Here is a 16,981-nt window from a genome sequence, read left to right as displayed (position 1 = left end):
TCTGGCTTCAGCCGCCTCAGTAGCTGGGATTACAGGCACTTGCCACCACGCTTGGCTAATTTTTATATTTTTAGTAGATACAGGGTTTCACCATGTTGGTCAGGCTGGTCTCGAACTTGACCTCAGGTGATCCACCCACCTTGGCACTCTGGGATTACAGGCGTGAGCCACTGCTAAATTGCCTGCATATTTGGATTATTCCACGTTGATAGTAAGAGTTCACAGTTGAGTGTTAATTGCTCTTTGCAGAGTGACTTGACAACCTGTGATGGTGATACTATTGTCTCTGTTTTACAAAGGAAGCGAGGCTTAAAAGAGTTTTAAGTAGCTTGCCCCAAATCGCACAAGAATGGGAATATGAGCTTTAGGGCTGCTTGATTGAAAGCATATGCTCTTTACTGCAACTCTGTAGTCTTCCTTGGGCATGTTAGAGACTTGAGAAATACTTGCTGTGTGATTAGGTTATTTTGTCTCAAAATAGGGTGAGGTGGGTTACAGCCCTTTCTGTAATATTTTGAATCTCTTGGCTACAAATGTGACACTTATTAAATTAAATTGCTCTTTGAGATTGGAATGAAGGGATTTCTGAAAGGATTGATCAAATTAGCAAATAACCCTGTCTAGTAGAAGCAAGGATTTTTCTGAGTTCCCTCTTATTCATGGTATTTAGATGTTTTTACTTAACAACTGTTCTGATCTTTTTAGGGCTGTTTCTGTAGATTTTAATTTTGCATAAGAATAAGGTGCCATATTAGGTATTTACTCTCTGCTAGGTGGTGTCCCAGTTGCTTTATATACATTACCTCATTTCTCTGTAGTGGTCTTGTGAATTAGATGTCAATTTGTAGAGACGAGAAAGTTAAGGCATAGAAGTGAAATAACTTGCTAGGATCATACACATTGAGGTGGAGCTAAGATTGGAACTCATATTTGCTTGTCTTTAAAAATCTCACCTTTTTTTGGGGGGGGATCAGAGTCTCTGTCAACCAGTTTGGAGTGCAGTGGCATGATCTCAGCTCACTGCAACCTCCTCCCGGGTTCAAGCGATTCTCAAGCCTCAGCCTCCTGAGTAGCTGGGATTACAGGCGTGTGCCACCATGCCTGGCTAATTTTTTGTAGTTTTAGCAGAGACGGGATTTCACCATGTTGGCCAGGCTTGTCTTGAACTGCTAACCTCAAATAATTGACCTACCTTGGCCTCCCAAAGTGTTGGGATTACAGGCCACTGTGCCTGGGCGTTTTTTTCATATTACTACTTTAGTCAACAAAGTTTTAAAAGACATTTAAGAATTTTATTTTTTCCTGTCCTTAATATATTGTTCAGTATTGTATTGGCTGCATTGGGAGGGGGAATAAAGAAATATAAGCCTAGTTGTTCCCTCAGAGAGCTTAAAATCTATTAGAGGGGCTGGGTGAGGTGAGGTGGTGCATGCTTGTAGTCTCAGCTACTTGGGAGGCCGAGGCAGGAGAATCGCTTGAGCGTGGGAGGCAGAGGTTGCAGTAAGCTGAAATTGCGCCACTGTGCTGCAGCTTAGGTGACAGAGTGAGACCCTGTCTCCAAAAAAAAAAACAAAAATCTATTAGAATAAACATAAGCATATGTGACTAAAAATAACATGGTTAATTACTCCTGTGATTCATTTATTCGGTGAGTGTGTCCTGTGTGACTGGTATTGAGCTATTTTATGGGCATACAGCAGTTATTGCCTTTATGGAGATTTCCTTATTTTTAAAAGTCTGTTTCTACTGCCATATGACAGATAAACAAGATAATTATAGATGATGACCTTACAATAAAGGAAATAAGGTAATATGAAACGAGTGTAAGGAGGTAGGGCACTATTGCCCTGGATAATGTGGTCAGTGGAGGACTTTTGGAGATGATGATTTGAGCTGAGATCTGGAGAGTGAGAAGCCAAAAGCTTTAAGAGCAGGGGCAGGAGTATTGTTGGTAAAGACTTGAAGGCATGGCCGGGTGCAGTGGCTCACACCTGTAATTCCAGCACTTTGGGAGGCCGAGGTGGGCGGATCACCTGAGTTTGGGAGTTTGAGACCAGCTTGACCAACACGGAGAAACCCCGTCTCTACTAAAAATACATAATTAGCCGGGTGTGGTGGCACATGCCTGTAATTCCAGCTATTCGGGAGGTTGAGGCTGGAAAATCGCTTGAACCTGGGAGGCAGTGGTTGTGGTGAGCAGAGATTGGGCCAAAAAAGACCTGAAGGCAGGACAGAGCCTGGCGCGTTTGGGGATGTAAGAGACCTGTGTAGCTAGAGCCTGGAGAGTACAGGGGAACAGAGCATGAGAAGGTTTGAGAGCTAAGAAGGGCCTTGCCATGGGTTGTTTAGTCTGTTTAGGCTTCTTTAACGATACCATAGACTGGGGAGCTTGTAAATGACAGAAACTTATCACAGTTCTGGATCCTGGGAAGGACAATATTGAGGTGCTGGTGTATTTGACATTTGGTAAGGGCCTGCTTTGTGGTTCATAGATGGTGGTTTTTTCTTTTTTTCTTTTTCTTTTTTTGACAGAGTCTCACTGTGTTTCCCAGGCTGGAATGCAGTAGTGCTCTTAGCTCACTGCAACCTCCGCCTCCCAGGTTCGCTTTGGTGCTCTCAGCTCACTGCAACCTCCACCTCCCAAGCAAGGAATCCTCCTGAGTAGCTGGGGTTACAGGTATGCGCCACCGGCTAATTTTTGTATTTTTAGTAGAGACAGGGTTTCACCATGTTGGCCAGGCTGGTCTCGAACGCCTGGCCTCAGATGATCCGCCCGCCTCGGCCTCTCAATGTGCTAGGATTACAGGCCTGAGCCACTGCACCCGGACCCGTTTGTTCCTTTTTGCTGTATCATCTTGCATGGTGCAATGGGTGGGGGAGCTCTCTGGGGTCTCTTATAAGGCCGCTAATCCCATTTAGGGATGAGGGGACTCTGTCCTCTGGACCTAATCACCTCCCAGCAGTCTCACCTTCCAACAACATCACACTGGTGATCAGGTGTCAGCTTATGGATTTTGGGACACAAACATTCTAATCATAGCAGGAGGTCAGGCGGTTGGGGCAGTTTCAATACCTAGACTAATTAGGAAAGGTCTCAGAGAAGGAAAGGTGTTGTAGTGGAAGGGTAGCTTGAAATAGGGTGAGTTGTAAGGCCAGACACCCAAGATTTGGCTGAGTTGGGAGGATCCCTTGAGCCCAGGAAGGTTGAAGCTGCAGTAAGCCGTGATTGAGCCATTCCACTCTGGCCTAGGTGACAGAGTGAGACCCTGTCTCAAAAACAAAAAAAATCTTTAGGAAACCTGTATATTTGAAGATCAAGGGCTGAAAATCCACTCAGTACCATTTAGCAGAGGATGTATAACATCCATTACACATCTTTTTCAAAAACAGCATGTTTCCAAAATTATACATCTCTTTACAAATAAACGTTATAGTATTAATAACTATAGAGGCACCATCAGAACTAGTTACAAAACATGCTGCTAACTTTCACAAGGCATCTCTGAGCCATCTCTTAAGGTGTATATTTTTTTTTTTTTTTTTTTTTTTTTTTTTTTTTTTTTGAGACGGAGTCTTTCTCTGTCCCCCAGGCTGGAGTGCGGTGGCGCGATCTCGGCTCACCGCAACCTCCACCTCCTGGGTTCACGCCATTCTCCTGCCTCAGCCTCCCGAGTAGCTGGGACCACAGGCGCCCGCCAGCACGCCCGGCTAATTTTTTTGTATTTTTTAGTAGAGACGGGGTTTCACCGTGTTAGCCAGGATGGTCTCGATCTCCTGACCTCGTGATCCACCCGCCTCGGCCTCCCAAAGTGCTGGGATTACAGGCTTGAGCCACCGCGCCCGGCCTAAGGTGTATATTTTGATCGTGGGGCTTTAAGAACATTTTCTTTGCTTTAATTAGTTGTAGGTCTCCATTTTCATCGTCTTCATAATTGGGTTGATCTCCCTTTTTGGCAGAATTTTTTTCTGTTGTCCCCACCAATGTCTCATATTCTAGCCATTTCTTCTAGCCATTTCTTCTTCATCTGACACGTAAAATTCCAGTTTCATCTTCAATTTCTGCTTTGTTCTAGTATTCATCTGAAGCGTTAATTTCTCAACCTCAGGAGTAAATCCGATGAATGAAATTCCTTCCATAGAAATGATCTTCATATAACGAGATGCTGCTCTTCTGTTATGAAATTCTTTACTTATTAAGCTCTGGCAAATCTGAGTGCCAGTGCTCTTAACTAATTTTATTTTCTTCCTCTTCTAGTCATTTCTTAGTTTCTGAGTCCAGTCCTGTTTGCATGAACTTCATGTGCAGCAGGTTCTTGGAGAACTTGGTCTTGTGCTCAGGTGCCATGCTGGCTTCAGCTTGTGCTGTGTTCTGGCCACCTGCTGTTTCTTAGTTAAGAGACTAGAATGAGAAAGTTACATATAAGGATGTCAGTTGGTAGTAGTATTGAAGGAAGAATATGTAGGGGGTGATGCTTGTTTATTGTCTGTGTACCCCACTGGAATTGTTGCTCCAAGAGGGCGTGAACTTTGTTATGTAAATTGTGGAGTGTGCCTACGTATAGGACAAAGTTTGGCACATGGTAGATGCTTAATAAAGGCTTGTTGAATGAATGAGTAAATCTACAAGTCTTGAATATTTTGAGGAAAAAATCTTACTGTATCTCCATTTTATACCTTTTTTTTTTTTTTTTTGAGATAGAATCTCACTCTGTCCCCAGGCTGGAGTGCAGTGGCACAGTCACGGCTCACTGCAACCTCTGCCTCCTGGGTTCAAGCAATTCTCCCGCCTCACCCTCCCAAATAGCTGGTACTACAGGTGAGCACCATCACACCCGGCAAATTTTTGTATTTTTGGTAGAGAACGGGTTTCACCGTGTTGGCCAGGTTGGTCTTGAACCCCTGATCTCAAGTGATCCGCCCGCCTCAGCCTCCCAAAGTGTTGGGATTACAGGCGTGAGCCACCACGCTTGGCCAAAACAGGGTCTTGTTCTCTTACCCAGGCTGGAGCGCAGTGGTGTGACTACAGCTCACTGTAGCCTTGACCTTCCCCGCTCAGGTGGTCTCTCACCTCAGCCTCCCCAGTAGTTGGGACTGCAGGCACATGCCACCACTATTTTTTTTATTTTTTTATTTTTTGTAGAGATGGGGTTTTGTCATGTTGCCCAAGCTGGTCTTGACCTGCTGGGCTCAAGTGATCCTCCTGCCTTGGCCTCCCAAAGTGTTGGGATTACAGGTGTGAGCCGCCATACCCAGCTTTGGTAGAGGTTTTTTTGTTTGTTTGTTGTTGTTGTTGTTTTGAGATAACATCTCCCTGTGTTGCCCAGGCTGGAGTGCAGTGGCATAATCTTGGCTTACTTGCAACCTCCATCTCCTGGGCTCAGGTGATCTTCGGCCTCCCAAGTAGCTGGGACCACAGGTGCATGCCACCGTGCCCAGCTAATTTTTGTATTTTTGGTAGAGACGCAGTTTTGCCGTGTTGCCTAGGTTGTTCTCGAACTCCTGACCTCAAGCAATCCACCTGCCTTGGCTTCTCAAAGTGCTGGGATTATAGGCTTGAGCCACTGTGCCCAGCCTCTGGGTATGATTTTCTAAGCAATGTTGTATTCTTAATTGAACATGTAAAAAGTAGAGATTCCTCTTCAAAGACTTCCCCCCCATCTAATTAGAAATAAATAGTAACTTCTTTTAAAAGCAAAATTTATTCAAAGACATGTGCTAACATTCTTAAATATCTGCTAGCTGTAATAAATAAATCAGTGTACTTTATGTTCTTAGCTCCCACAATTTAGCCTAAATATTTGCCCTGGCATGCTCATACTGGTCCAAGCAAGCATTAGATCATAGCCTGTTTAAAGGTATTTTTACCTTTCTCAGCATTCCGCAAGTTACTTCCTCCTTCCTTTGTTCTCCTCTGCCTTTTTTTTTTTTTTTTTTTTTTTGTTTGAGACGGAGTCTCGCCCTGTGGCTCAGGCTGGAGTGCAGTGGCATGATCTCGGCTCACAACAAGCTCCGCCTCCTGGGTTCACGCCATTCTCCTGCCTCAGCCTCCCAAGTAGCTGGGACTACAGGCACCCGCCACCACGCCCAGCTAATTTTTTTGTATTTTTAGTAGAGGCAGGGTTTCACTGTGTTAGCCAGGCTGGTGTTGATCTCCTGACCTCGTGATCTGCCTGCCTCAGCCTCCCAAAATGCTGGGATTACAGGCGTGAGCCACCACACCTGGCCTTCTTTGCCTCTTTTTAAAAGTTGTAAGTTGCTAGCCTATCAGGACAAATACAAAATGTGAGGTCCCATTCCAGCCAATAAAAACCGGACACAGCAGTAGGATAGATGCGTCAGGTTATAAATGACCCTGTCTCCTTTGCTTGGTGTACTTTCATGGCAAAACTGCCGGCAAGTGTATCCTTTCTGCAGAAGGTATAAATGGCCTTGCTGAGATAATTAAATTTATGTTCACGTGCTATTTCTTTACGGCACTGAGGAACAAGCATTTCTTTTTTTTCTTTCTTTTTTTTTTTTTTTTTTGAGGTGGAGTCTCGCTTTGTTGCCCAGGCTGGACTGCAGTGGCGTGATCTCGGCTCACTGCAAGCTCTGCCCCACTGGTTCATGCCATTCTCCTGCCTCAGCCTCCCTAGTAGCTGGGACCACAGGCGCCCGCCACCACGCCTGGCTAATTTTTTTGTAGTTTTAGTAGAGTCGGGGTTTCACCGTATTAGCCAGGATGGTCTCGATCTCCTGACCTCGTGATCCATCCGCCTCGGCCTCCCAAAGTGCTGGGATTACAGGCGTGAGCCACCACGCCCAGTCGGAACAAGCATTTCTAACAAACATGTAAGCCCAGCTGTATGCGTTTTGTTGCATGTCTTCTGTGATATAGAAGCAAACAAGTTTTGCAAACAAGACAGCACACTTGCATACATGTGTGAATGCATGGAATACATTGCTGTGGTTTGAGTACTTTTGGTTGCCTAAAAATCACATGCATGGGTAGATGTTTAAAAAATTGTACGTTAGATATGCTACTATAACTTACAGCAGAAGGTGCATTTTCCAAAGTGGCTGGATTTGACAGGAGAGACAAGTAGTTGTGATTTTATTCTTTTTAATCCTACAACCAGACTAGTCCTTCTGTTGAACTGATAAGGAAGATTGTGAAATTGGGTCATTCTCTTGATTCCTGTAGTGCCTCTTCTTTCTTGTATCCTAAGTATGGAAATGGGTTACTTCAGGGGCAAATGTATTTCACATGAAGACAACTTTACTTTTAGTGTGTTTTGGATTAGAGTGAATGTGGTGTCAGAAAAAGAAAATTCAGTTCTGATACTAACAGTTTAATTCTGATACTCCCACCCCACAGCTTAAGGGCTGAATCTTGCGAGACTGCCCTCACTTTAGGCAGCAGCTACAAATGCAGTGCCTAGGCTACCTACACAGTAGACTACAAATTTTGGGATTCCCATGGCCTTTCTTAGGTTTGATTATTAGCTAGAACAACTCACTGAACTCAGGAAAATGTTTTACTTACCTTTTTTTTTTTTTTTTTTGAGATGGAGTCTTGCTCTGTTGCCCAGGCTGGGGTGCAGTGGTGCGATCTCAGCCCACTGCAAGCTCCGCCTCCCGGGTTCATGCCATTCTCCTGCTTCAGCCTCCCGAGTAGCTGGAACTACAGGCGCCTACCACCACGCCCAGCTAATTTTTTGTATTTTTAGTAGAGACGGGGTTTCGCCATGTTAGCCAGGATGGTCTCGATCTTCTGACCTCATGATCTGCCCACCTCGGCCTCCCAAAGTGCTGGGATTACAGGCGTGAACCACCGTGCCCGGCCGTTTTACTTACCTTTATGCCTTTGACATAAAGGGTACAACTCACGAACAGCCAAATGGAAGAGATATATAGGGCATGGTTGTGGGTGGGGAGGGCTTCAGGTGTTGGCTTCAGGTGTTGCCCTCCCAGGACCTGCTTTCCCCTCACCTTGAAATGTTCACAGACCTGGAAGCTCTCCAAATCTCCTGTTCTGGAGTTTTCATAGAGCTCAGTTTCCAGCCCTCCTCCCCTCTCTGGAGGTTGGTGCATGGGGCTGAAAGTTACATCCCTCTAGTCACTTTGTCTTTCTGATGACCAGCCCCATCCTGAGGCTTCCTAGCATCCCTTCCACCGCCACCCTCTCAACTTTATTAACATAAATTCAGGTGTGAATTTGTTATGAAAAACAAGAGACACTCATCACTCAGGAAATTCCTAGGGTTTTTAGGAGCTCTCTGCTAGGAAGTGGGGACGGAAGCCAAATATTGCCACAGTGTATTACCAAAAATTTGACTTGCCTTTTATTCACAGTTATTATTAATACTTGACATAGTTTTAAAAGAGGTATAATCTGATTGAGAATATAAATTTTTTGTAAAACTTACTGGCAAATATTTAATCTCAAATCTTAAGATTGCTGTATGTTTGTGCCTAGAATGAACCATGGGGCATGGGAAAATAGGACATTTGTAGCTGGGAGTATCCCCTTCCTCCATACAGATCGTTTGCTCAGGGATTGTCTGGTGGAGTTTAGATGGCAGCCAGCCAATCATAATGATACCATAGAGAAGGTTCCATAGCCTTTTAAAATCTGTAGCGCATGGACTTAAAATTTCAGGTGCTGTAGCTCTGAGATTCTTAAAGGATATTTGGATTCCCATAGTGTTAAGAACCTAGAAGAGGCCAGATGCAGTGGCTCACGCCTGTAATCCCAGCACTTTGGGAGGCCGAGGTGGGTGGATCACCCGAAGTCAGGATTTCGAGACCAGCCTGGCCAACGTGGCAAAGCCCCGTCTCTACTAAAAAAACACAAAAATTAGCCAGGCATGGTGGTGCGTGCCTGTAATCCCAGCTACTTGGGAGGCTGAGGTGGGATAATTGCTTGAACCCGGGAGGCGGAGGTTGCAGTGAGCCGAGATCGCGCCATTGCACTCCAGCCTGGGTGACAGAGCAAGACTCTGTCTCAAAAAAAAAAAAAAAGAAAAATAAACAACCTAGAAGATACGGGTATTGGAGGGGTAGATGCCATGAAGGAAAGAAGGAAGATATACCTTATTTCACAGTTTTATTTCCTTATGATTTGCAGAATCATTTAAAAAAAATTTGAGACAGGGTCTTGCTCTGTCATCCAGCCTGGAGGGCAGTGGCACAGTCATAGCCAACTGCAGCCTTGGAATCAAGCAATCCTCCTACCTCAGCCTCCCTGGTAACTGGGACTACAGGTGTGTGCCACTTCACCCAGCTAATTTTTTATTTTTTTGTAGAGATGGGGTCTCACTGTTTCCCAGGCTGGTCCCAAACTCCTGGGTTCAAGCAATCTCCTCACCTTGTCCCCCCCAAAGTGCTGGGATTACAGGTGTGAGCCACCGTGCCTGACCCTGCAGAATCATTTTTTCTGCTATAAGTTGCCAAACCCCAATTCTAAGTTGTGGTACAAATGAACTTCACTGTTAAAAAGAGGTAGGATTCAGTTATTGGTGCAAAATAACTTAGCTTTTCTTTCTTTTCTTTCTTCTTTTTTGAGACGGAGTCTTGCTGTGTTGCCCAGGCTGGAGTGCAGTGGCGCCATCTTGGCTCACTGCAATGCGCCTCCGCCTCCCGAGTTCAAGCGATTCTCCTGCCTCAGGCTCCTGAGTAGCTGGGACTACAGGTGCCCGCCACCATGCCCAGCTAATTTTTTGTATTTTTAGTAGAGACGGGGTTTCACCGTGTTAGCCAGAATGATTTCCGTCTCCTGACCTTGTGATCTGCCTGCCTCGGCCTCCCAGAGTGCTGGGATTACAGGCGTGAGGCACCATGCCCGGCGCAGAATAACTTTTCTGGTTAGCAGAATGGTAATTGTTTCTATGTGGCCTCTTTGCTGCCATAGTGATTTGACATTATTTCAATAGGAAATTAACATAGGGTTTATGAACATGTCTGGCTTATATATATTGCAAAACCCAAAGTCTCTCCCGATTGCTCCCTTTACCCACCCCAATCTGTGGAGTATCTGGTGACATTAAGAAAAAAGAAAAGGAAAAAAGAAATAGAGGTCAGGTCTTGCTATGTTGCCCAGGCTGGTGTTGAACTCCTGAGCTCAAGTGATCTTCCCACTTTGGCCTCCCAAAGTGCAAGGATTACAGGTGAGCCACTGTGCTCTTTTTAATACATGTGTTAAAGGGCAAAACTACAACAAATTTAAATCTCACTTGGCTTTATTGTGATTTTAGAGTTGGGCAGTGCTTCATTCCACAAAACAGAGTTAAGTGTTCGAAGGAGCTGAGCGGAAGAGGTTGGCTTAATAGACAGAAGAGCTGAGGAAAGGGGAAGCAAAGAACAAAGGGCCTATTAGTTGTTTCAGAGCTACCTTTCTTGTAAGGCAGGGACAGGGAGAAGACAGAACAATAGAAAAATAACTGATTAGGTAATATCAGGTTACTTCAGGCTGCTTTTTTTGTGTAAGGATTAAAGCAGAGGGAACTTCATTATCATTCCAATTGAAGATTGAAAGTGGCCTGTTTGGTAAACTGGCTGTCATCTCTCCTGTTTCTCAGAAGGTCAGATAACAACTAAATTTAAGTTTAGTGATGTGAAACTTTAGCATGAATAACTCCGTTTTGATTTTTAGTCTGGTCACTTGGGGCCTAGTGCAGGAGATTAGTCCACAACGGTAGCCTTCTATAGTTTTTTTTTTAACACATGAAACAATTATTAATACATGCCAAATGCTTTGCAGAATAGTCTTAATTAGAACTTGACTCTGAAATGACCATCTTTGTAATGGTAACTCTACATTTGACTACATTTGTACTGAGAACAATTAGTATAATCTTCCCTTGATATTGCGGGGGATTGATTCCAGAACTCTCCAAGGATACAACAATCCTGGAATGCTCAAGTTTCTTACATAAAATTACATAGTACAGTTATCCATCTGTATCTGTGGGTTCTGCATCTGTGTACATGGAGGGCTGACTGTACTGTAATTATCTTGGAGATAAAAAGTGTTACGAGTTTCTTTCTAAGAAGTTTGGAATTGCTGTTTTAAAATTCCTTATATTGACTTAAAGGTACCGTTACTTGTTGAAGACTAATAATTAACATGTACTAAGCGTGTACTGTATGCCAAGTACTGTTGCAAGTTCTTTACATGTATTATCTTAGTTTACCTTATGAGAAAGGTAGTACTGTTTTCATTTCTAGAGAAGGGGAAACCAAGCTACACAGAGGTTGAATAACACAGAGGTTGAATAGCTAGAGTGTGGTAGAGCCACTCTGACTCCAGAGCCCAGGCTTAACAGGGGACTCAAAACCAACCAGTTTGTAACAAATTGCTGAGCAGTCAGGTTGGGAAGTCTAAGAAGTGGAAGATTTGTGGGTAAATAGAAAGGGGAAGGGCAAACTCTTATCTTACTCCCTTCTCCCAATAAAATTCAGTAGTTATATGCAGGTGAAAAACAGGAAATGAGCTTTTAGCCCCTATTTTTTGCTTCCTTTTCTTTATATTTGCTTTCCTCTTCTTTATATTTGCATTGCTGGTAACTCATGGATATATACTTGTCATTCCACAAGCACTGATTATATTTGTTTTTATTAATGTCACTTCTCAGACAATATAGTGTAATGTAATGTTTATTAAGAGCAGGGACTTGAGGTTGGGCACGGTGGCTCACACCTGTAATCCTAGCACTTTGAGGGGCCCAGGCAGTTGGATTACTTGAGGTCAGGAGTTCAAGACCAGCCTGGCCAACATGGTGAAACCCTGTCTCTATTAAATACAAACATTATCCAGGCGTGATGGCATGCACCTGTAATCCCAGTTGCTCTGGAGGCTGAGGCAGGAGAATCACTTGAACCCGGGAGGCAGAGGTTGCAGTGAGCAGAGATCACGCCACTGCACTGACACACACACACACACACACACACACACACACACACACACACACACACACACACACACACACACACCAAGCAGGGACTTGAGAGTCAGACTGCTTGGATTTAAATTACAGTTCTGCCAGTTACTGGCTGAATAGCCTTGGCTTAGTTACTTGCTGAGCCTCACTCTTCTTATCTGTAAAATAGGGATAATATAGCACATACTTCTTAGGCTTTTTGGGAGGATGAAATGTGTGAATATGTGTAATATGTTTTGAACAGTACATAGCACTTAGTAAATGCTGTATAAGTGTTTGCTGCTTACTATTATTATTTGAGTGCTTTTAGATTTAACCAGTAATTGATTGATCTTAGGGATCAGGGTTGTTAACCTTTAGTGCTGTATTAGTATGGGTGCTTCTTAGTGCGTAAAAGGGAAAGGTGAAGGAAAAAGGAGATATAAAAGGAAATTGAATAAAGAAGGATAAATATGGCTGGCTGCGGTGGCTCATGCATGTAATCCCAGCACTTTGGGACTTTGGGAGGCCGAGGTGAGTGGATTGCTTGAGCCCAGGAATTCAAGACCAGCCGGGGTAACAGTGAGACCCCGTCTCTTCAAAAAACTAAAAGCAAAACAAAAACCCAGCTGAGCATGGTGGCATGTGTCTGTGGTTCCGGCTACTTGGGAGGCCAAGGTGGGAGGATTGCTTGAGTCTGGGAGGTGGAGGTTGCAGTGAGCTGAGGTTGTGCCACTGCACTCCAGCCTGGGTGATGGGAGTAAAAACCCTGTCTAAAAAAATATTAAATATAATATTTAAAGAATAAAAATTCCTTAAAAATACACTGCAGATAATTTTGATGAGGAGCGGGAGAGAGTTTATTTCCTGTAGGTTACTCACACTAATGTAGTTTCATGTTCTTTTGTTTCGTGATTTTTGCATCCATTCAACAACTCACAGTGTGTCAGTCTAGAAGTGCTCAGTGCTAGAAGTATAGTGGTGCATGAGGTAGTATAGGTTCATTTACAGGGATGTTAATAGGCACTTATAAATTGTTATGATTAATTGTTGTGAATGGTGCTATAGGAGCATGGTGGCATCTGACCAAGAGTTAGGTGGTTCTGTATTTTTATGTTTAATTATAACCCCTTTAGGATTATAATTTAAATTCAATATAAATCTTAAAATTTAGGTATATATTGGGTGGTGTTTCTTTTTATTCTTTCAGAAAACTGTTAAAGTATTTCATTGAATCTAAGATTTCAATTTCATAGAAGTCAAAATGTGGGGGAAAAATGGCTGATAATGATTGTAAGAAACTCAGAGATACATTCTGACTTTAGAAATGTTTAAATGAAAAAAAGCATCTCAAATTAATGACTCTTTGGTACTTGTAATTGATAGCTTCTTAAAATGGAGGAGGACTCTAGTAAGAGAAGCTATAGTATCTGTTTATAAGTCAGTATGCTTTAGAGCAATCTGACTTTTTCATTATAAAAATGTAGGTTTTGGACTAGGCATTCTGGTGCTAAAACAGCTGCTGAGGCCAGCAATCACCCTGTTCTTTGTTCAGTTCCTCACATTACTCATATAATTACCGTGTGATCGTGTGGTGCTCTGCTGCTTGTTGGTCAGAGCCTGAGTAAGGCCGAATAAGGCTGGATAATGAACCATTCTTTAAAGCAGTGGCCTTTGTATTGCAGGCTAGTTCACATACATGCATAGATACAGGTGTGTGTGCACGTGTAACCGAAGAACAGCTTTCACAAAATAATATTTAGCACACTATGTGGAATTTTCTCTGATACAGCCTCTTCTCTTTCATTATAAAAATAAATTTGCTGATTATCACACCATTTTGGACCTTTTAAAAATAACACTTAAGAAGTTGAAACAGCCAGGGATCAGAAACTTAGAAATGGACCTTATTTGTTATTGTAACTTATAGCAAGTCATTGTTTCTCTTATTGGGTTCTTTTAGCCATAATAATTGTGCTGGTTCTTTTCTTGCTCTGAGTGCCTGAACCTGTTGCTAAGTGAGGAAAAAAATCCATATGTAAGTATAAATAAACAAATATCTTTAATCTTTTTGCAGGTCAACATCAGATTTGAAATATTTAAAGTGGATACAAAACTATTTCAGCAATGCAGACAATTAAGTGTGTTGTTGTGGGCGATGGTGCCGTTGGTAAAACATGTCTCCTGATATCCTACACAACGAACAAATTTCCATCGGAATATGTACCGACTGTAAGTATAAAGGCCTCCTTCTGTTAGTAAAATGTAAAATTTGATATCCTTTTGAAAACGCTTTCTCTATGTGTACTGAATTTTTTTTCTGTTGTCTGCCTTTGTTTCCTGTTTTTAAAGATGTTGACTTCTCATGGGTAAATTATATACACTTTAAAATTAAACAGCTGAAAAATCAGTGGAAAGTCAGAAGGGGTGACACAAGGGTTTGCAAGAAGAGCTGGGAGGCAAAACTCCAGTACACAAGATTCTAACGAGTGGTGGTCTCAATTTGGTGAAGTATGCCCTACATCTTGGAATGAGGTGACTTTTTTTTTTTTTTGGATGTTTCGGCCAATTATTGATCAGTACTTGGAGGTCTCCTGGGATACCATTTGGGGTCCTGTAACTTGAGAGACAAGTAGTATGTGTCTCCACTTTTCTTGTGGAGCTGTTCTCTTAGCAGTAATGGAGCTCCAAACTGGTTCTTAGGGGCAGAGAAGAGACCTGTTATGTTATGAGAACACCAACAGAAACCTTTGGGGGTCACCCCCACAACTGTTCTTTTCTTTTTTTTTTTTTTGAGATGGAGTCTCTATCGCTCGTTCTATCTGGAGTGCAATAGTGCGATCTCGGCTTGCTGCACCCTCCGCCTCCTGGGTTCAAGCAGTTTCTCCTGCCTCAGCCTCCTGAGTAGCTGGGATTACAGGCGCCCACCACCACGCCTTTCTAATTTTTGTATTTTTAGTAGAAACGGGGTTTCACCATGTTGGCCAGGCTGGTCTTGAACTCCTGACCTCAAATGATCCACCCGCCTCGGCCTCCCAAAGTGCTGGGATTACAGGCATGAGCCACCATGCCTGGCCCCACAACTGTTTTTTAAATCAACTCTTTGGAATGGTAGAAGGAAGATGGGAATAACAAAAATATTGAAGTGAGAGAGAGACAAGAGTTAGAGTAACACTCATGTGTGAAAGGTAGTGAGACCCTGTCTCAAAAATAAGTTTTTTTTTTTGAAGGGGAGAGAATTTGAAGGTATTATTAAACACTAAAATCTCTTTGATATTTTGAATTGGTCCATTTGGAGACAAGATAAATGGAAGACGTTTTGAGGTTCAGTGGACTTACGGGGACGTTTAGAGGTACATGAATCTTGTTTCGGAGTGAGGACAGCTATCAGAATTTTTCTGTTTCAGTCTCCATTGAAGTTATTTATTTGTAAACGTAATTTCTGCGTCTTTTATGACTTTGATCTTTTGGTGTTATATTTTAAGTGGGCTTGTGGGTGTTTTATATGTATGTTTGTATGTACATCTCTGGAAAAGTGATAGGGTGGAAGGAAGAGTAGTAGTAGAATAAGATTTTAAATGAGCCGATTTAGGTAAATGAATGGACCATGAGGCACAAATAGTGTTCTCATGGTACCTGTTGAAGTTAATATGGAAATGGATTTGGTGTAAAATGCATTTAAGTTCCCATCTATAAATTGGGGCTTGCCATTTCTAGAGTAATAGAAATTCAGAGCTGGATAGGACAATGTATATTGTCTTACCCCTCTCTTAATGGATGAGGGTACTCAGGCCCAATTTAGGGATGAGACTTAGAAGTCTAAGTTTTAATTACTTAGCGTAATTATACTAGCATAAGTAGACTTTGGAATGGAAGCCAGCTTTTCTGATTCTTAGACTAGTTTTGGATATGAACAATCTAGTAAAGGAGGGTTGTTTTTGAGTCTCTTAAGTGTGATTTAAGAAAATAATCTGTTTGGTTTGAGAGCTTAACCACATTCATTCAATTTCTTTGTTCCTGTTTTTAAGAACCGACTTTCCTTTAACTGTCATCTCCCTCATGCCCTTGCTTCTCTTCTTTACATTTAAATAAGCTCTTGAACAATCTGTTAAAACATAAGTCAGAAAATCAGAGTAGGTACCTAAAAGTTAAGTAGGGCTGGTCTTAAAATGTAGCATTCTTCTCCTAGTTGGAAAGCTTTTCTTTTCTTTTTATAGATATCATTTAATTTTTAAATTTTTATTGTAAATTGACAGATTATAGTTGTATATGAAAGCATTGCTTTTCAATTGTAAATTAATTCCAAAGACTCCAGAATTTGTGTTGGGTCTTTTCCCATTTAGCATTGTTAAACCTCCCATTTTCACAAATAACTTAGTACAACCAGTATTAGCATATGCTGTACTGAATTTGATAAGGGTTTTATGGTCTATTTACATATTAAGCATCTTGTTAAAGAAGGTGTCTTAGGTCATGCAGTTTGTGCCCAATAACATGAATTTTACTCATAAAATTCCCAGCTGGCTGGGCGCAGTGGCTCACACCTGTAATTGCAGGACTTTGGGAGGCCGAGGCAGGTGGATCATGAGGTCAGGAGTTTGAGACCAGCCTGGCCAACATAGTGAAAATCTGTCTCTACTAAAAATACAAAAATTAGCTGGGTGTGGTGGCATGCACCTGTAGTCCCAGCTACTCAGGAGGCTGAGGTGGGAGAATCGCTTGATCCCAGGAGGCAGAGTTTGCAGTGAGCCGAGACCATGCCATTGCACTCCAGCCTGGTGTGACGCAGTGAGACTCAGTCTCAAAAAAAAAAAAAAAAAAAAAAAATTCCCAGCAAATAATCTGCCAGCTTTTTCTTGGACACCTTGAGTACTTTGAGGGAACCATTATTTCTCTCAAATGGGCTTGTTTGTAACAAGGCTCATCTTTTCTAGGACTCTGAAAGGAAGAAAGGTCATGGATCTAGGAGATTTTATTTCTAGATGAAAAGGAAGTGGTCTATGAAGAAATAATTTCTTGGGAATCAGATTGAATGTTGAGGTAGACCACAGTCTCAAAAGTTTCAAACTTGAACAGGTTAA

General features: G+C 42.4%; 1 protein-coding gene across 10 annotated transcripts in view; it reads left to right on the top strand.

Moving 5' to 3' along the window:
• CDC42 (cell division cycle 42) overlaps positions 1-16,981 on the top strand; it is a 40,542-nt gene that overhangs the window by 12,082 nt on the left and 11,479 nt on the right. For 5 of the 10 annotated variants that reach the window (XM_055260961.2, XM_055260960.2, XM_063631680.1 and 2 more), the window contains one exon: positions 13,978-14,132. In XM_055260961.2, coding sequence (XP_055116936.1) covers positions 14,028-14,132 — 105 coding nt within the window. In that variant the 5' untranslated portion in view covers positions 13,978-14,027. Of the gene's footprint in view, positions 1-2,532; positions 2,678-9,114; positions 9,246-13,977; positions 14,133-16,981 lie in introns of those variants that run through there. The other 5 variants (XM_063631674.1, XM_063631679.1, XM_063631673.1 and 2 more) reach the window with 3 other exon arrangements.

The sequence above is a fragment of the Symphalangus syndactylus genome, chromosome 22, assembly GCF_028878055.3.
Source record: "Symphalangus syndactylus isolate Jambi chromosome 22, NHGRI_mSymSyn1-v2.1_pri, whole genome shotgun sequence".
In the NCBI taxonomy this organism is placed as follows: Eukaryota; Metazoa; Chordata; class Mammalia; order Primates; family Hylobatidae; genus Symphalangus; species Symphalangus syndactylus.
This window is presented reverse-complemented; position numbering and strand designations above follow the sequence as displayed.